Raw genomic sequence first — 20,803 nt, forward strand, 5'->3', positions numbered from 1 at the left:
CCTGGGGAGAAGGTGATGTACTTTCTCGAGGAACACTATTGAGAAAATTTAGAGAAATGGCATTTAAAGCAGACTGCAGACCAGTTCTTGCCACCGACATACATTTAGCGTAAGGGTCACAAAAATAACCATCTGAATAACCACTTGAATGACCACCTTCTGCAGTGTGGACCACTGTGAGCGTACCGAGCGAGGTGGTGCAGTGGTTAAACACTGGACTCTCATTCGGGAGGATGACAGTTCAATCCCGCGTCCAGCCATCCTGATTTAGGTTTTCCGTGATTTCCCTAAATCGCTCCAGGCAAATGCCAGGATGGTTCCTTTCAAAGGGCACGGCCGACTTCCTTCCCCGTCCTTCCCTAATCCGACGAGACCGATGACCTCTCTGTCTGGTCTCCTTCCCCAAAAACGGCAGTGAGGTTCTGGAAGGTACCAATAGAGATGGAATCTGTGCCGACTCCTGTGCCTAGGTTTCTAGGTCAAGCTGTGCCTAGGTTTCTAGGTCGAGGATCAGTTGCGCAAACAGCCCGAATGAGGTGGTCCCGCACATTTTCGATTGGGTGTAAGTCCGCAGAGTTTGGTAGCTGCGGTGGTACAGTAAAAGTCATCCTGATGTACTTCAAACCCTGCACTTATACTGTGAGCTGTGTGACATGTTGCATCGTCCTGCTGGTAGATGGCATTGAGCCAAGGAAAAACAAATTACATGTAGGGGTGCAATAGAATAGAATATAATCTTTGTCAAATGACATGTTACATACAGTCATTTGATTGAAACACTGGTGACTTGTCAATGAATAATTGTATGCCTACCTAAGTATATCTAACACAAGATACATTAAAATAATGTATATAGATGCTCCAAGGAGCACATTACAACATAAAAAGATAAGTACATGTTAGATTTCTTCCTTTTTCTTAAAATTTCCACAGTGGTTTGAAATCATTCTTTTAAAGTATTTTTCATGTTTGTTTCTGTAGTTCATAAATATGGACATACTTCAAAGACTACATACTTTCATAAAAGTAATACATATGTTTTCATCTAGATGTTTAGATACATAGATCACTTTATACATAGTTTATAAGCATGGACACATATAAAAAGAACTTATACCTCCATTAAAAGGGAACATAAGCATACACATATAACATAATGTAAAAAAAACAGGAAAACAAAACAGATGTAATTTCTCCTACTTGTCTTCTTCGTTTATAAAATCAGCCACGTAGCATTTGCTTTTTAAATATTTTTGAATGTATGCACAGGTGGATTCAGCTTGCAGTCCTTAATCTTTGAACGGATTTTATTGCTAAGCTTCAAAGCCATGTAATATGGAGTATCTTCAAGTAATGTTAGTCTGTGGCAAGGTAACATGTGATCTTGTTTGTGCCTTGTTTCATAAGTATGTATAAATGAATTTCCCTGAAAAAGATGGTTTTTTACACACACAAAGAGAAGTGTTTCATATATAAACATGGAAGGACTTGTCAGTAAGTCAAGGTTTGCAAGTAAAGGTTTGCATGATTCTGTTGTTTGTTCGAGTCCTAGCGCTGATAATTTTTTTTCTGTAGCTTGAACACTCTGAGGAGGCTTCCTTTTTCAACTCTCCAAAAAATTATGCCATATCTTACAACTGATATAAAATATGCATGATGCACAATTTTCCTAACAGCTAAGTCAGTTGCTTTATTCAGAACCCTCGTTGTGTAAACAAAACTATTTAACTGCTTCAGTAAGCAATCCACATGATCAGTCCATGACAAGATTTTGTTTGTGGTCACTCCCAGAAATTTACCAGATATGCTCTCCTTGTTAAAGAGACATTTACTTGTTTTAGTGATTAGTTCATTAATAACATGCACAGTGCTTTAGCCCTTCCTAAGTCCCTACTGATTTTTAAGAATAATATTATGTTTCTTGTTCTATTTTTCTAGTTGGTTACACACTACTCGTCCAAATATTTTTGGAAATAATTGGTAGTATTGATACTGGGTGAAAATTTCCTATCCTCTCTTGTCTGCACTTTTTGTGGCTAGGTCGAACTTCCGCATACTTCAGCCTATCCGGAGAGCAGCCCTCATCAAACGATTGATTTATTATGTGATAGAGTTGGGGCGCAATATTATCACATCCTGCTTTTATTATTTTTGTTGAGACTTCATCCCAGCCCACAGATTTGAGGTTTTTTAGGGATTTTATAATGTTAGCCACCTCTTAGCAGGATGTTGTTGTTGTGGTCTTCAGTCCTGAGACTGGTTTGATGCAGCTCTCCATGCTACTCTATCCTGTGCAAGCTTTTTCATCTCCTAGTACCTGCTGCAACCTACATCCTTCTGAATCTGCTTAGTGTATTCATCTCTTGGTCTCCCTCTACGATTTTTACCCTCCACGCTGCCCTCCAATACTAAATTGGTGATCCCTTGATGCCTCAGAACATGTCCTACCAACCGATCCCTTCTTCTGGTCAAGTTGTGCCACAAACTTCTCTTCTCCCCAATCCTATGCAATATTTCCTCATTAGTTACGTGATCTACCCATCTAATCTTCAGCATTCTTCTGTAGCACCACATTTCGAAAGCTTCTATTCTCTTCTTGTCCAAACTATTTATCGTCCATGTTTCACTTCCATACATGGCTACACTCCATACGAATACTTTCAGAAATGACTTCCTGACACTTAAATCAATACTGGATGTTAACAAATTTCTCTTCTTCAGAAACGCTTTCCTTGCCATTGCCATTGCCAGCCTACATTTTATATCCTCTCTACTTCGACCATCATCAGTTATTTTGCTCCCCAAATAGCAAAACTCCTTTACTACTTTAAGTGCCTCATTTCCTAATCTAATTCCCTCAGCATCACCCGACTTAATTAGACTACATTCCATTACCCTTGTTTTGCTTTTGTTGATGTTCATCTTATATCCTCCTTTCAAGACACTGTCCATTCCATTCAACTGCTCTTCCAAGTCCTTTGCTGTCTCTGACAGAATTACAATGTCATCGGCGAACCTCAAAGTTTTTATTTCTTCTCCATGAATTTTAATACCTACTCCGAATTTTTCTTTTGTTTCCTTTACTGCTTGCTCAATATACACATTGAACAACATCGGGGAGAGGCTACAACCCTGTCTTACTCCCTTCCCAACCACTGCTTCCCTTTCATGTCCCTCGACCCTTATAACTGCCATCTGGTTTCTGTACAAATTGTAAATAGCCTTTCGCTCCCTGTATTTTACCCCTGCCACCTTTAGAATTTGAAAGAGAGTATTCCAGTCAACATTGTCAAAAGCTTTCTCTAAGTCTACAAATGCTAGAAACGTAGGTTTGCCTTTCCTTAATCTTTCTTCTAAGATAAGTCGTAAGGTCAGTATTGCTTCACGTGTTCCAGTGTTTCTGCGGAATCCAAACTGATCTTCCCCGAGGTTGGCTTCTACTAGTTTTTCCATTCGTCTGTAAAGAATTCGTGTTAGTATTTTGCAGCTGTGACTTATTAAGCTGATAGTTCGGTAATTTTCACATCTGTCAACACCTGCTTTCTTTGGGATTGGAATTATTATATTCTTCTTGAAGTCTGAGGGTATTTCGCCTGTTTCATACATCTTGCTCACCAGATGGTAGAGTTTTGTCAGGACTGGCTCTCCTACAGCCGTCAGTAGTTCCAATGGAATATTGTCTACTCCGGGGGCCTTGTTTCGACTCAGGTCTTTCAGTGCTCTGTCAAACTCTTCACGCAGTATCATATCTCCCATTTCATCTTCATCTACATCCTCTTCCATTTCCATAATATTGTCCTCAAGTACATTGCCCTTGTATAGACCCTCTATATACTCCTTCCACCTTTCTGCTTTCCCTTCTTTGCTTAGAACTGGGTTTCCATCTGAACTCTTGATATTCATACAAGTCGTTCTCTTATCTCCAAAGGTCTCTTTAATTTTCCTGTAGGCGGTATCTATCTTACCCCTAGTGAGATAGGCCTCTACATCCTTACATTTGTCTTAGCAGGATACATGAGTGAATTTGGATTCTACTGATCTGTCATCTGTGAGTTGTTATTGCATATTGACATTGAACATAGGTGTCAGTCACATTGACGTGACTGGACTTAGAGTATATGGAATGCTCTGTTTTTCTTTGCAACTTCTTCCCTTAAGGTGCATTTACACGGGCCATATTTTATGGCAATATTTGATGACAATAGCAATTGCTTTCAACATTGTTGCAATGTGGCTGCAATACACGTCATTTTGCTGTTAGGCCGGGCAATATTACTGAAGTTACAAGTGGTTGCCAATGTATTGCCGATGGGTTGCTGGTGTTGCCCACTGCGGCTGGGGAATATTTTATATTGCAGTGCAGTGTAAATGCTTTCCCATCGCTTTGACCTCCGTTTCCCACTTCTCTCAGTGCAGTCAAGAGTCAGAGCGAAAACGTAATTGTTTTGTTTATGTTTGAAGGTTTGCTCTTGCACGTATAGTCACATCCTGTTTTGTTAGTTTGTCGTTTTGAGTTTGTTGTGTTAAGCAATGAAGAAAGTGGACATGTGTGATTCATCTTCAACTAAAGCAGTGGGATGTCAAAAGCAATATATTCAGACTGCAATCTGGAAAATAGTTGGCACGGTGTTGTTGGTGAGCTCAGAATTGTGCATGATGAAGCATTCAGAAAATTCTGAATTCTTCAAATGTGTGCCAAATATGAGGCAAAAGAGTGGTCCGCATTTAATGCCAAGAGTTTTATATGCCTGTGTAAACACAAGTGCAGAGGTGAGCAGAAAGTCTGATTTTATGTCAACATAGAGACTGCTACAGTATGCATGTTTAGTAAGCAGTAGATTAACTTCTCTGTACATATCTTGCTAAGCTAACTGATTATGATCACTTGTAAAGTAATTGGTAATATCACCCCTTACTGCTTTGCCTCTTGTCTTTGCATTCCTAGGTATTTATTACAGGAATTATACATTTCATTGTTTTTCCACCAAAATCCTGGATATATTATCCCCTTGTTGATATCTACACTGTCAAAAACCTTTGGAGGTGAATACACCATCTGACTTTGTGGATTGTGATGCAAAAAATTATGTGAATTCAGGACGTTTGTAATTAAAGTTCCAGTTTCAAAAGCTGTAGGAAAAAGAACTGCTGCTTGGAATGCTCTCAAATTTGAGCATCATATGAGTGGTCCATGTTTGAGAGGATGGGGCCTTAATGAAAATTTTACCAATAGATGGCACTGAAGCTTTAGAATATGGACACCGACACATCCACAGCACACGGCTGTTCCTCTGTTTGCATCAGAGATGCCCAATGTGACAGTCTCCGCGTGAAGACTTGAGTGCTGCTGATAAAGCTGTTCTACAAGAATGGTGACTGTGTGCCCAGTAGCCCTGCAGAAGTTCTGGACACTAGGGGGCACGAAAAGTCATTGGTCTGATGTCCGCTAGGGCTCTGGGGAAAATGATTACAAAATCCAAAAACACAACTTCTTTTGAAGTGCAGTGTGGCAGAGAGAGGGAAGCAGTCGATCGGACGTCTATCGAATGTGTGGCCACAGTAGTGCAGGAGGGGTCGAGCGGTGGAGCGTAAATGTGCAGTGGACAAGCAAATGCCTGAACGTTGAACTTGCCTGTGAGCACGGAACATAGAATCCTACGAAACATCCTGCACTGCTATCCGTACACAATCACCCACATTCAGGAATTGCTTTCTGCTGACCTGGCAGCGAGACAGACATTCGCTCTGGGATTTCTCGCTCGGATCGAAGCTGATGGTGAGTGGTGACGGAACATTCTGTCAGGAGTCCATTTCCATATACCAGGAAATGTCGATAGTGCAGGTTGACGGCATCATTTATTGGAGCCAAGCAGGTCCACAACTCTAGACTGACGGACTTGTGCAGTCGTCCAGACTAAGCAGTACAGGTGATGTAATGTGCAACTTGAACTATAATCACCATATTGTAATTTGTGTGTTATTTGTTCTGTAATACTTTTTTAATTTTTTTCTTTCTTCCGTAACGTTTCTCCCTGCATCAGATACTGTTCAAATTTGATTTCATTCTGAACAGGTGTTCCCTTTCTAAAGCATTTTGAAACTGGAACTCTAACTATGGACACCCTGTATGTAGAATCCAAGGCATTTTTTAGCACTATTGTCCACACTTAGATATATAGTTTCATGGAAGATTTCAAAAACTGGCACCATTGATCGAGAAGTATTTTCCAGTACTCTTATTGTGTTTGTGACTGTTTGCCTCCTTTTCCTCTTTAATACCTCCAACCATTCCTGCTAAAAGACGTTGATCGCTATCCAGGGCTTCAGAATGTACTAGTATTAGCTCGATACTTCTGACTGTGTTGTAGTCACATATTGTGTAGTCTACCGTAGTCTTAGTTGACAGTTCACGACTCTACCTGTTATCTTATGACTTTGCTAACTGCTAGTTCATTCCATTTACAGAAGTGTAACTATTTGTACCCTTTTCTGTTCCTCTTCCCTTGCCCATGTGTGCATTTAGGTCTCAGTTATCATTGTCTTCACCTTCTGTTCAGTTAAGTGACTCTGCATTTCATCTTCACAGTCTTCCTTCTCATTAGCAGACCCTCCAATTTGTGATCCATATACAGGGTTATTACAAATGATTGAAGCGATTTCACAGCTCTACAATAACTTTATTATTTGAGATATTTTCACAATGCTGTGCACACACATACAAAAACTCAAAAAGTTTTTTTAGGCATTCACAAATGTTCGATATGTGCCCCTTTAGTGATTCGGCAGACATCAAGTCGATAATTGAGTTCCTCCCACACTCGGCACAGCATGTCCCCATCGATGAGTTCGAAAGCATCGTTAATGCGAGCTCGCAGTTCTGGCACGTTTCTTGGTAGAGGAGGTTTAAACACTGAATCTTTCACATAACCCCACAGAAAGAAATCGCACGGGGTTAAGTCCGGAGAGCGTGGAGGCCGTGACACGAATTGCTGATCGTGATCTCCACCATGACCGATCCATTGGTTTTCCAATCCCCTGTTTAAGAAATGCCGAACATCGTGATGGAAGTGCGGTGGAGCACCATCCTGTTGAAAGATGAAGTCGGCGCTGTCGGTCTCCAGTTGTGGCATGAGCCAATTTTCCAGCATGTCCAGATGCACGTGTCCTGTAACGTTTTTTTCGCAGAAGAAAAAGGGGCCGTAAACTTTAAACCGTGAGATTGCACAAAACACGTTAACTTTTGGTGAATTGCGAATTTGCTGCACGAATACGTGAGGATTCTCTACCGCCCAGATTTGCACAATGTGTCTGTTCACTTCACCATTAAGAAAAAATGTTGCTTCATCACTGAAAACAAGTTTCGCACTGAACGCATCCTCTTCCATGAGCTGTTGCAACCATGCCAAAAATTCAAAGCGTTTGAATTTGACATCGGTTGTCAGGGCTTGTAGCAATTGTAAACGGTAAGGCTTCTGCTTTAGCCTTTTCCGTAAGATTTTCCAAACCGTCGGCTGTGGTACGTTTAGCTCCCTGCTTGCTTTATTCGTCGACTTCCGCGGGCTACGCGTGAAACTTGCCCGCACGCGTTCAACCATTTCTTCGCTCACTGCAGGCCGACCCATTGATTTCCCCTTACAGAGGCATCCAGAAGCTTTAAACTGCGCATACCATCGCCGAATGGAGTTAGCAGTTGGTGGATCTTTGCTGAACTTAGTCCTGAAGTGTGGTTGCACGGTTATCACTGACTGATGTGAGTGCATTTCAAGCACGACATACACTTTCTCGGCTCCTATCGCCATTTTGTCTCACTGCGCTCTCGAGCGCTCTGGCGGCAGAAACCTGAAGTGCGGCTTCAGCCGAACAAAACTTTGAGTTTTTCTACGTATCTGTAGTGTGTCGTGACCATATGTCAATGAATGGAGCTACAGTGAATTTATGAAATAGCTTCAATCATTTGTAATAGCCCTGTACTTGCAGAATTTCTCTGTCCCACTTTCCCTCTGACCTCAATCATCCTCTCACTTAGTCCCATCAGGTCGCCTCTCACAACTACTGCCACTCCATGTTTTCCTTCTTCCTCATTATGGCTCCATTACACCATATGTCCACTCCCTACCATTCCAACTGGATTCTGTTAATTGTAGAATACCCAGTCTTCTTGTATTCATCACTCTGTCACATCCTCCACCTTCCCTGCCAGTATCCCTATGTTCAGTGTACCAAGTCTTAGTCACTGGGAATTGATGGTTCTGAAGCTTGCACTGTGCCTGAGTGCATGTATTTTATCTACTACTGGCTTGTTGAGCTTACTGTCTATGGATTTAACGGAGTTTATCCTCCAGTCTTCTTGGGCCATACAAGTATTTTATTTCCCTCCTGCCCATCAACAGCTAGAAGCTGCCACATAAGGCACCCTCTTGAGAGATAAGGCCCCTCTGAGAGTAAAACACTAATACGAAGGCCGAGCGGTTCTAGGCGCTGCAGTCTGGAACCGAGCGATCGCTATGGTCGCAGGTTCGAATACTGCCTCGGGGCATGGATGTGTGTGATGTCCTTAGGTTAGTTAGGTTTAAGTAGTTTTCTAAGTTCTAGGGGACTGATGACCTCAGAAGTTAAGTCCCGTAGTGCTCAAAGCCATTTGAACCATTTTGAACTAGTAGGAAGGCTATCCAGAAAGTAACAGATTTTTTGAAATAAAAAAAATTTATAATATGAAAAAACCAAATTGCATTATAGTGTCCACCAGAAGAACATATTCTCTCTTTGTGAGGCTCTGTCGAGATATTGATATTGTCTTTAGGTTTGAGTTAAGTGTGTGTTGTAGTATGGTGGTTGGCTAAACAGATGTTAGTACTTTCTTCTCAGTATTGAGAAAACAGGATAGTTCTAGCACGCTTGACATTTGAGCGATGAAAATGTATTGTGAACTGGGTTTTCAAGTGTGATAATGCTGTTGAAGTGCAACATCAGTGGTGGTGGGAGTTTGAAACAGAACTGCCAACCTGTCTAACAATTAACTGTGTCATTGACAAGTCTGAACTGCGTGGAATGATTTGTGATTCTCACAAAGGAAGATCAGGAAGATAGCATACAGCTAAAGTCCTGCATCATCGGTTCCCATGTTTTTGGAAACATTTAATTCTCCACCGAAGTCTGCTGTAAAACGTGCACGTGAATTGGGGGTTAGCAGTACAAGGGTACGAAGAATTCTGAAAGCTGCAAAGTGGAAAGGTTACATTTCACGATTACTGCACGCGATTAATGACGACGATCCTGATCTCCGAATGCAATTTTGTGAATGGTATCGGCGAATGGTAACTGATGATGAATAATTTGTGACGAAGATAGGATGGAATGACAAGGCACAATTTAATCTTATTGGAACCGTGAATCGGCATAACAGTGTGTACTGGGCACAGGAAAATGTGCAAGTTAGTGTGGATAAAGCGGTAAATTTACCAGAGGGTTCATGTGTGGTGTGGACTATCATCTAGGGGCTTAGTAGGACACCTTTTCTTTGATGCTACTGTTACTGGAGAAATGTGCCTGGAAATGTTGTGCACATCAATTTTGCCAGGTATATGTGCACTTTATGGGAGCTGATGAAGAGGTCTTCTACCGCCAGAATGAAGTGCCACCACACTACCACCTAGCCGTACGAGCTATCCCGGAAGATAATTTTCTGGGGCATCGGATTGGACGAAGAGGGCCCATCGAGTTCCCTCCACGGTCGCCAAATCTAATACCTACGGACTTGTACTTGTGGGGCACTGTGAAAGATGATGTCTATTGATGAGATCCGTGCATGCACGATGGACTTCGCGAGGAGAGTACAGCGACATATGCAGCGATCTCCACTGTAACATTGACTGACATACCGTATTTACTCGAGTTTAAGCCGCACTCGAATCTAAGCCGCACCTGAAAAATGAGACTCGAAATCAAGGAAAAAAAATTTCCCGAATCTAAGCCGCACCTGAAATTTGAGACTCGAAATTCAAGGGGAGAGACAAGTTTTAGGCCGCACCTCCAAATCGAAACAAAGTTGGTCCGCTGTAATATGAGACAATTTAGGTTGAATGAATGACGATACAGCTACAGTAGTTTGGTTAGAGTCGTAAGCTTAGCTGTTAAGCTTTACCAGGTAGCCATTGCTATGCATCAGGCGCTCTGTCCGTATTTATACGGGTACCCTTCCTTTTTCACGTGCTTCATCTGGTTTGAATTGATTGCTTATTTTTCTTTGATCTGATAAGCGCAGTTTTCTTTGTTATAGGTGTTTACATCACTCTATGCTGAAAATGCATTACTGTACTGTGTCATGCATTGTTTGTCGTACTCTGATACTGCATATTTACGGCCTGTCGCCGATTGCGGCATGGCTTGCTTTTGTGCGCGCTACCGCCACTTACAAACGAGAGAGAGAGAGAGAGAGAGAGAGAGAGAGAGAGAGAGAGAGAGAGAGAGAGAGAGGAATCGTCTCATTAGTGAAACAATGGCAAGAGACTGCTACTTGTTGTTACTTACACTGCTGCTTTCTTTGATAATGATCAACAAGAACCAAATAATAGACTGCGTATGATAGAAGATGTTCTGAACGAGAGTTTAGCGAAAATTTTTCTCCGTTTGAAAATCTTTGCAGGCGCCTCTTTAGTACATTACATTCTGCACAGAAATTAGTCATCTTAGATTTAAAAATCTAGTCAATTGACTCGCTTCATTTCGGACTGTATCGCTGCTTAGCATAAGAATAATACGAATATAAACATGACATGATATGTATATTCTTCCGCGTTTGCTGTTGTCTCACTCTAGTTTTGTGGTTTATTACGCAGACAGGATTTAAATGAGATAGCAGCAAACACGAAACAATACATGGCAAAATGTTTATATTCATATTATTCTTATGGTGACGAGAATACTGCATGTGATTCACAATTTATAAAAGTTCCTATTAGCAACCATCTCTTCTCACAGATAGGAAAAAATTCAGAACGTAGAGTTGGCCATATTGACAAACATTCTAAACATTCTTGCCAGTCGGGTTTTCGTAGTACATTGAAATGCTGCTACATTCGATGATGAACAATACGGAATTTGTATTTACTTCGTTGGATAATGTATGAAAATGCAGTGGTCGAAACTTGGCGCGGAGAAAAAAAGCTCGTCTTCCACCCTCTCTTCTTCTTCTTCTTCTTCTTCTTCTTTTTTTTTTTCGACGCAGAGGTTTTGGCGCCAGTATTTATCTTTGTGCCTACAAAGCATGCCTGTGTAGCGCTACATATATTAGACGGCAGAACTAAGTTGTGGCGGCACCCACCGACATTTTTAAGAACTTCCGCTTGCTTTGCACTCGATTCTAAGCCGCAGTCAGTTTTTTGGATTACAAAAACCGGAAAAAAAGTGCGGCTTAGATTCGAGTAAATACGGTAGTTGCGGTGACTGTTTGTTGTTCTGTTGTGTGTATAACCGCAAGCGGTGAACATTTTGAATATTGAAAGTAACTCTGTGCTAAACTGAACATTGTACATATGTGATCAATTATTTTATTTAATAAAATTGCAGCCAATAGCCATATACAGTTACTTTATACATTTACGTTTTACATTTTTGGATATTCATTTATAGATTTCACTCTTTTATTGCACAGTTCTATGTGATATCGTTCACAGGCTTTGTTACACAGTTCACATACACATGTTGTGGTTGGGTCGTGATAAGTTTTGTTTTTGCGGATTAGATGATGAAAGCCGTGAATAGGAAGTCTAGTTACGACACGTCCTGTTCGAAGTTTGGTGCTGTCCATGAGCAGTTCATCATTGCTTCGGTGCCATAGAACTTCGACCATATTTTTTCTCATTTGTCCTCCATGATCTTCAGTTGCTTTCTGGATTCCCTGGTGTGTGGCATCATATATCGAAGTCTAACGTCTTCAATTAGGAATGTCTCTCTCGCTAGCAGGTACCCTAGTCTAGATCTTGTTGTCTTTGAGAGACCTAGTGCTCTTTTTAGATGAGTTGATTTTACCTTTTCTAGTGTTTCTAGATTTTTTTCTATCGGGTGGTCCCATATAACCTTCATCCCATAGGCCAAGATTGGCAAGATTTTTGTGTTGAATAATTTGATGGCTGTTTCTAGACTGAGTAGGCGGATGTTTTTGATGTCCTGTATTGCTATTATTGCTTGGGCTGCACGTTCTGTTGTATGTTTTGTGAAGCATTTGGCTGTTGGTTGCAATGTCACTCCTACCTATTTAAACTGAGATTTTTGTTTTTTGTCCTCTGATGCTGATTTCCGCATTCTTGGCTGTTTTGCCTCCATTTCTGAAAATTACCTTTTCTGTCTTTATGTTTATGTGTAGTTTGTGTTCACTGCACCATTTGTCTGTTTTCTCGATGATTCTCTGCAGCTTCTGTATATCTGTTGAACCTACGGCTATGTTATCAGCGTATGCATATACATATACATCTTCAAGAATGTACAGCAAAGAGCTCATTGGGTCACCCTGTAAAACTCCGTTAGATTTCAGAACGGGGTTCGAAAAAGAGAGGTTGTCTGGTATTGTGATTAAGTTGTATTCGAGGATTGACCTGATTATTCTTGCCCATACGCTATTTTCTCCCATTGTGTTTTCCAGTTCTCACCCTATGAGACCTCTTTCCAGTAGGTCAAAGGCTTTGGTAAATTCTGTGAACACTGTAGAACATTTGTTTCTTTTGTAGTGCTTCGTCTATGTTGTTTAGAAGAAGCCTGACTGCCGTAAGTGTTGATCTTCCAGATCTGAAACCCATTTGTCGTTCTGGGAGATGACTGTCCACAGAGGCTTGGATTTTTTGAGAGATTATCTTTGAAAACATCTTGAATTGATTATTTTCCAGGGCCTCTGTACTTGTTTGGGTCCATTGGGTCTCCTTTACCTTTGTAGAGAACTTTTATTGTCGAGTGTCTCCATTGTGTCGGAATTCTTCTAAGTTCCAGGCATTTGTTAAATATTTTGGTCCATACGTGTTGGAGGGCCTCTTTTGCATCTTTTATGTGTTCATTATATATATATTATCGGGTCCTGCTGCTTTCTTGTTCTTCAGTGCTTTTATTTCTTCTTTCACATCTTCTTCATTTAGAGGTTTCCGTATATTGTCTTTTTCCTTAGTTTGATGTTGTTTCTCTTTCTTTGGGGATGTTTTAATTCCTTGTTTGTTCAGTATCTTAATGAAGTGGTCTTCCCATTCCTTGCCCATGTCTATATTTGGTGTAGGAGCCATTTTTCTTGGTCTTGCTGCTATGTATGGGTCTTTCTCTTATTCATCCGCTTCTCTTTTTGCCTTTCTTTCTATGTATTCTTTTTTCTTCTCTTCTATTAGTTTTTTGTAGATTCTCCTCTCTTCTGCGTACAGTTTGTATGTTTCCTCGTCGTGCTGGTTTTTAAATCTGTGGAGCGTTCTTAAAACAGTGTTCCTTTTGCTGTAGCATTCAGCATCGAACCATCTTTTGCTGTCCTTGTTTATGGGTTTGTTTGTATCACTGAATTTTTTTGGAGGTCTTCTATTTGGTCTGTTGCTTTTTCGAGGCCTCCTTCCTCTATTAAAGTTTCTATTTGTGTTAATTGTTCTTGCTGGTTTGTTAATTTTTCTATATCAATTTTTCTTTGTGTGATTTGGTGAGTCTTTCTTGCTGGTGGTGACGTGACGATATTTATTTTTATCTTAATTGGAATGTGCTTTCGTATAGGAGTAATGGAGTCATGCCATATTGGTTGAATACTTCCTTCTATTTCTCCTCTTGTTAATGTGATATGAATGATACTTTTCCCATTGTGGCATATGTATGTAGGTATCTGTCTATTGTTAAGTAGGGTGAAACCATCTTCTTCCAGGGTTTCAATGTGTGATCAATTATTAAATGTAAAATGCACACGTAAGTAATGCTTTCCGTTCCTTGAAGTGTGTATACATTTTTGTGGCCGACTCTGTATGCATTTTAAAGGTATAGTCTTAAGCTATATTTCTACATAATTGCTATTGAAATTGAGTCGTCATACTGTGACCCAAGTTTTTCAATGCCGTCTCTGTATATATCTACTTCCTGCAATTGCAACCACTGGTTTATGCTGGCTTGCAGTTCGGTGTCGGTATCGAAGCTTTGTGTATCGAGCCATGTCTTTGTTGCTGGGAAGAGGTGGTAGTTGTTCAGTGCCAAATCCAGACTGTATGGTGGATGATGAGACGCATCCCATCCAAAACCCCTTACGAGCTCTCAGGTATGGTTAGCTGCAAGTAAACGTGTATCGTCGTGGTGGGAAAAAAAGTTTTTGCTAAGTTTTCCCCAATAGTTGCTTTGTATCTCCCACCTTAACTTTGGCATTGTTTGACAACACCTCAGAGTTAACTGTTGTGACACATTCAAGAGAATCAATGAGACTCACTCCCTTAGAGGCCTGTAACATAGAAGCTGTGATCTTTCTAGCTGACAGCGTTTGCAACACAACCTCAATTTCTTGGGAGAATTTGTGGCCCTATTCCATTGGCTGCCTTTTTGTTTCACAGTTGACGTGCTTCACACAGCTCGTCCCCAGTTGTGACACATTCAATAATTTTGTTACCATTTTCATCTTAAAGGAAGGTCCACGCTGCAGCCAGTCTGTTTTTTTTTTTATGTTTCGTTAAGGTTTTGGGAATGCACTTGGTGCAAAATGTGTGGTAACTGAGCTTCTCTGCCAAAATTTAGTGCAACAGACTCTGTAAAAATTGGAGAAGAGTTGCGAAAGTTGTGTAATCTTGAAATGTCAATTTTCATGAATTTTGTTGTCGATTTTCATTGCTAGTTCGTCGGTCACAATGCTAAGCCCGGTACTGCAGTCCTCATCGTCGACAATGATACTGGTCAATTTGAAATTAATATTGACATTCTCATGCCACAAGAGGCAAAAGTGAGTGGGGCTGCCCATTGATAAAGGTGAAATGGCCTGTGAATTTAGTTTTGAATTCTCTGGTAGTGTGCCATGATATGTACCCACATACAAACACAAAATTAGCCAAAGAACTCAATTTTTCCAGGGAGATAACTAAAAATTTATAGTTACCTCTCCTATGTGTTGTATGACTTATTATGTATAAGGGATAGAATTGATCGAACTTACGTTAAGGGAATAAGAATTTAAATTAACAATTTTTTTAAAAATGTCTTTTTTTTTTTCTCTCTCTCTCTTTCTCTCGCACAGATCCAGCATACTCCAAGGAAAGAGTTGCTGTGGGGTCATCTGTTCAAAGTGCATCCACTGCAGATGTGAAAGTACTGATGAACAGGTCCTACAGACAGCAGAAATGGTTCCACAGCTGCGTCAATTAACGTTGATGCGGAAAATTAAAGTCGACATCTTCCGCAAAATCTGCACAAACTGGCCGAACCTCACTTGTCTACAGGTTGATTTCAGGCAGGAGATGACTTACTCAGTAAGTTCAACCTTCCTTTCAAGTCCGATAATGATTTTTATATTCTAAATTTTGTGTTTTTATTAATTTTATAGAATTGAGATCTGTCTGTATAAATCTGTGATGCAAAAGTTTTCTCTTTATTAGGCTGTAATTATTAGACAAAAGTGACGCAATTAAGACAGTACCAAACAGTGGCCAGACCTGAAGCTGTGTATGCCGCAGAAACACTTAATCTAACAAGAAATTAAGATCTTGAGAAACCAGAGGAGCTCTAAAGAAGAATTATAAGGAGAATAATGGGAACTAAAAGAAACGATAATGTTGAATACAGGTTAAGACCAAACAGAGAGCTATACTTGAAAACTGAAAAACTAGCTGATTTAATGAGGCATATATTCAGAATGGATAACAGACTAACCAAGTGGATATTCACATTGCTCAGTAGCTACAAATCCAAGCCCACATGGTTCATAGAGCCTGAAAAGGACATGGAAAATGCTGGAATTACAATAGACACAGTAGAAAACAGAACACATTTCAGAAGGCAGTTCAAAAGGCAGAATTTTAGGAGAGAAAGAAAACAACTAGATGAAAGTGGACTCGAGAAGAAAAGGAACAACACTCCAAAAGGATGAAGGAAATTTGGAAACTAAGGAAATTTAATACAATGGAGAGTAGCCACAGTTGATTCATCGTACACTCCAAATGGGTTATTCGAAAGAAGAAGAAGAAGAAGAAGAAGATGACAAAAATGAATATTGTAACGTGATTGGCTTCTGTTGCTATATTCAAGTGATCAGTTAATACAAGGTGTCAGATTATATAATGGTAAGACAGAGTCAGGAACCAGGTTTTAAATTGTAAGACATTTCCAGGGGCAGATGTGGACTGTGACCACAATCTATTGATTATGAACTGTAGATTAAAACTGAAGAAACTGCAAAAAGGTGGGAATTTGAGGAGATGGGACCTGGATAAACTGAAAGAACCAGAGGTTGTAGAGAGTTTCAGGGAAAGCACAAGGGAACAATTAACAAGAATGGGGAAAAGAAATACAGTAGAAGAAGAATGGGTAGCTTTGAGGAATGAAATAGTGAAGGCAGCAGAGGATCAAGTAGGTAAAAAGACGAGGGCTACTAGAAATCCTTGGGAGACAGAAGAGATACTGAATTTAATTGATGAAAGGAGAAAATACAAAAATGCAGTAAGTGAAGCAGGCAAAAAGTAATACAAATGTCTCAAAAATGAGATCGACAGGAAGTGCAAAATGGCTCAGCAGGGATGGCTAGAGGACAAATGTAAGGATGTAGAGGCTTATCTCACAACGGGTAAGATAGATACTGCCTACAGGAAAATTAAAGAGACCTTTGAGAAAAGAGAACTACCTGCATGAATATCAAGAGCTCAGATGGAAACCCAGATCTAAGCAAAGAAGGGAAAACAGAAAGGTGGAAGGGGTATATAGAGGGTCTATACAAGGGTGATGTACTTGAGGACAATATTATGGAAATTGAAGAGGATGTAGATGAAGATGAAGGTGAAATGGGAGATATGATATTGTGTGAAGAGTTTGACAGAGCACTGAAAGACCTGAGTCGAAACAAGGCCCCGGCAGTAGACAACATTCCATTAGAACTACTGATAGCCTTGGGAGAGCCAGGCCTAACAAAACTCTACCATCTGGTGAGCAAGATGTATGAGACAGGCGAAATACCCTCAGACTTCAAGAAGAATATAATAATTACAATCCTAAAGAAAGCAGGTGTTGAAAGATGTGAAAATAACAGAACTATCAGTTTAATAAGCCATGGCTGCAAAACACTAACACACATTCTTTACAGATGAATGGAAAAACTGGTAGAAGCCGATCTCGGGGAAGGTCAGTTTGGATTCCATAGAAATGTTGGAACACGTGAGGCAATACTGACCCTACGACTTATCTTAGAAGAGAGATTAAGGAAAGGCAAACCTACATTTCTAGCATTTGTAGACTTAGAGAAAGCTTTTGACAATGTTGACTGTAATACTCTCTCTCAAATTCTGAAGGTGGCAGGGGTAAAATACTGGGAGCGAAAGGCTATTTACAATTTGTACAGTAACCAGATGGCAGCTATAAGAGTTGAGGGGGCATGAAAGGGAAGCAGTGGTTGGGAAGGGAGTGAGACAGGGTTGTAGCCTCTCCCCAATGTTGTTCAATCTGTATATTGAGCAAGCAGTAAAGGAAACAAAAGAAAAAATCGGAGTACGAATTAAAATCCATGGAGAAGAAATAAAAACTTTGATGTTCGCCGATGACATTGTAATTGTGTCAGAGACAGCAAAGGACCTGGAAGAGCAGGTGAACAGAATGGACAGTGTCTTGAAAGGTGGATATAAGATGATCAACAAAAGCAAAATGGGTATAATGGAATGTAGTCAAATTAAATTGGGTGATGCTGCAGGAATTAGATTAGGAAATGAGACGCTTAAAGTAGTAAATGAGTTTTGCTATTTGGGGAGCAAAATAACTGATGATGATTGAAGTAGAGAGGATATAAAATGTAGACTGGCAGTAGCTAGGAACACAGAGGAGGAGCTGTGCAGCTTAATCGAAAGCTGGTAGGTGTGTTACTACATCTGAAAGGTGATGTCGATTCAAACTCTGCATAAGAGTGCCACTAGTAACACCATTATAACAACGCAAATCAGGTTCGCTTTAAATGCACACTGTAACAGCTGTGAGTGTCAGTTGCTTTTGAGGCTAGATGTGGTGAGTTGATGTTAATCGAGAATGCCTTTACGGCGACAAAAACACCATTATCGACACGTCACCGAGTTTTAACGAGGTCACGTAATAGGGTTACGAGAAGCTGGATGTCCCTTCTGTGATACTGCAGAAAGACTTGGCAGGAATTTAGCAATTGTACACCATTGCTGGCAGCACTAGTCACGATAGTCTACGGTCAAAAGAAGATGGGACTCCAGACGGCCACTTGGCATTACCGAGTGATACGGCCATTGTGTTTGGTGTATGGCTGCATCTGCAACAGCAGTATGAGCAACAGTTGTCAAAACAGTGACAGCATGAGAGACAACTTGGTTTTAAAATATGCTTGTGGAGAGACTGGATGTCGGAACATACTGGGAGAATGATCAGATGTTGAAAGGAGGCCAAGGGAAGAGTAAATCAGAGCAGGACCAGGCAACAAGAAGCACGGGCACAAGCTGATTATAGAGCAGCAGATAAGGAAGTGAAAAGGAGTGTGAGAAGAGACCACAGAAGATGGATAGATGAGCAGACTGATAGAGCAGAACAGGCAGTGCAGAGGGGGGTTGTGAAAGAATTACACTACTGGCCATTAAAATTGCTACACACGAAGATGACGTGCTACAGACGCGAAATTTAACCGACAGGAAGAAGGTGATGCGATATGCAAATGATTAGCTTTTCAGAGCATTCACATAAGGTCGGCGCCGGTGGCGACACCTACAACGTGCTGAAGTGAGGAAAGTTTCCAACCGATTTCTCATACACAAACAGCAGTTGACCGGCGTTGCCTGGTGAAACGTTGTTGTGATGCCTCGTGTAAGCATGAGAAAAGTGCATCATCACGTTTCCGGATTGTAGGCTATCGCGATTGCAGTTTATCGTATTGCGACATTGCTTGGTCGAGATCCAATGACTGTCAGCAGAATATGGAATTGGTGGGTTCAGGAGGGTAATACGGAACACCGTGCTGGATCCCAACAGCCTCGTATCACTAGCAGTCGAGATGACAGGCAGCTTGTCCGCATGGCTGTAATGGATCGTGCAGCCACGTCTCTATCCCTGAGTCAACACATGGGGATGTTTGCAAGACAACAACCATCTGCATGAACAGTTCGATGACTTTTGCAGGAGCATGGAGTATCAGCTCAGAGACCGTGGCTGCGGTTACCCTTGATGCTGCATCACAGTCAGGAGTGCCTGTGATGGTGTACTCGACAACGAACCTGGGTGCACGAATGGCAAAACGTCAAATAATTTATTTTTTTATTTGCCAGATGAATCCAGGTTCTGTTTACAGCATCATGATGGTCGCATCCGTGTTTGGCAACATCACGGTGAACGCACATTGGAAGCGTATATTCGTCATTGCCGTACTGGCATATCACTTGGCATGATGGTATGGGGTGCTATTGTTTACACGTCTCGGTCACCACTTGTTCGCATTGATGGCCCTTTGAACAGTGGACGTTACATTTCAGATGTGTTACGACCCGTGGCTCTACCCTTCCTTCGATCCCTGCGAAACCCTACATTTCAACAGGATAATGCACGACCGCATGTTGCAGGTCCTGTACGGGCCTTTCTGGATACAGAAAATGTGCGACTGCTGCCTTGGCCAGCACATTCTCCAGATGTCTCACCAATTGAAAACATCTGTTCAATGGTGGCTGAGCAACTGGCTCGTCACAATACGCCAGTCACTACTCTTGATGAACTGTGGTATCGTGTTGAAGCTGCATGGGCAGCTGTACCTGTACACGCCACCCAAGCTCTGTTTGACTCCAATGCCCAGGCGTATCAAGGCCGTTATTACGGCCAGAGGTGGTTGTTCTGGGTACTGATTTCTCAGGATCTATGCACCCAAACTGCGTGAAAATGTAAGCACTTGTCAGTTCTAGTATAATATATTTGTCCAATGAATACCCTTTTATCATCTGCATTTCTTCTTGGTGTAGCAATTTTAATGGCCAGTAGTGTACATGATATCACTCAGATGCTCCAGAGGAACTGACCAGTAAGGAATGAGAAAGGGGCGATACTAACTACACATGAAGAACAATCACGTAGGTGGAAGGAACACTTTAATGAAGTTCTAAATAGAGACCTAGGCAATGAGGTAGAAGAAAAAGAAGAAATGGAATACAATGATCCTAGTCCCAGCATTGCTGTAAATGCACCCACAAAAGCAGAAATTCAGATAGCAGTGAAGGAGATCAAGAATGGGAAGGCACCAGGACCAGATAATATAACATCTGAGATGCTGAAAACAGGCTTGGGCTCCACTGTCAAGTTATTGTACATCCTCTTAGAGAAGCTTTGGAGAGAGGAGAAACTGCCAACAGATTGGAAACGAGGTATTATCATGAAAATACCCAAAACAGATGTTAATAACTGCAACTGGTGGGGCATTACCCTACTGTCAGTACAGAGGATCATTTTAAACCGCACTAAGGATTCTGTGGAAGTACAACTGAGGAGAGAGTAGGCGGGTTTTAGAAAATATTGAAGTTGTGTGGACCTTATCAATACTCTCAGAATTATTCTGGAACAAAGTGTGGAGTGCTACCTTACCTTCATTGACTTTGGAAAGGCTTTCGACACTGACAACCAAAGAGTCATGTGG

The 20,803-nt window shown here is 41.0% G+C and overlaps 1 protein-coding gene across 1 annotated transcript in view; it reads left to right on the forward strand.

The window, feature by feature from the left end:
* LOC124552678 overlaps positions 1 to 20,803 on the forward strand; it is a 164,708-nt gene that overhangs the window by 37,848 nt on the left and 106,057 nt on the right. Inside the window, exon 3 of the mRNA XM_047127000.1 lies at positions 15,218 to 15,449. Within this exon, the coding sequence (XP_046982956.1) occupies positions 15,218 to 15,449 (232 nt within the window). The remainder of the gene's footprint in view (positions 1 to 15,217; positions 15,450 to 20,803) is intronic.

The sequence above is a fragment of the Schistocerca americana genome, chromosome 10 (assembly GCF_021461395.2).
Source record: "Schistocerca americana isolate TAMUIC-IGC-003095 chromosome 10, iqSchAmer2.1, whole genome shotgun sequence".
NCBI lineage: Eukaryota > Metazoa > Arthropoda > Insecta > Orthoptera > Acrididae > Schistocerca > Schistocerca americana.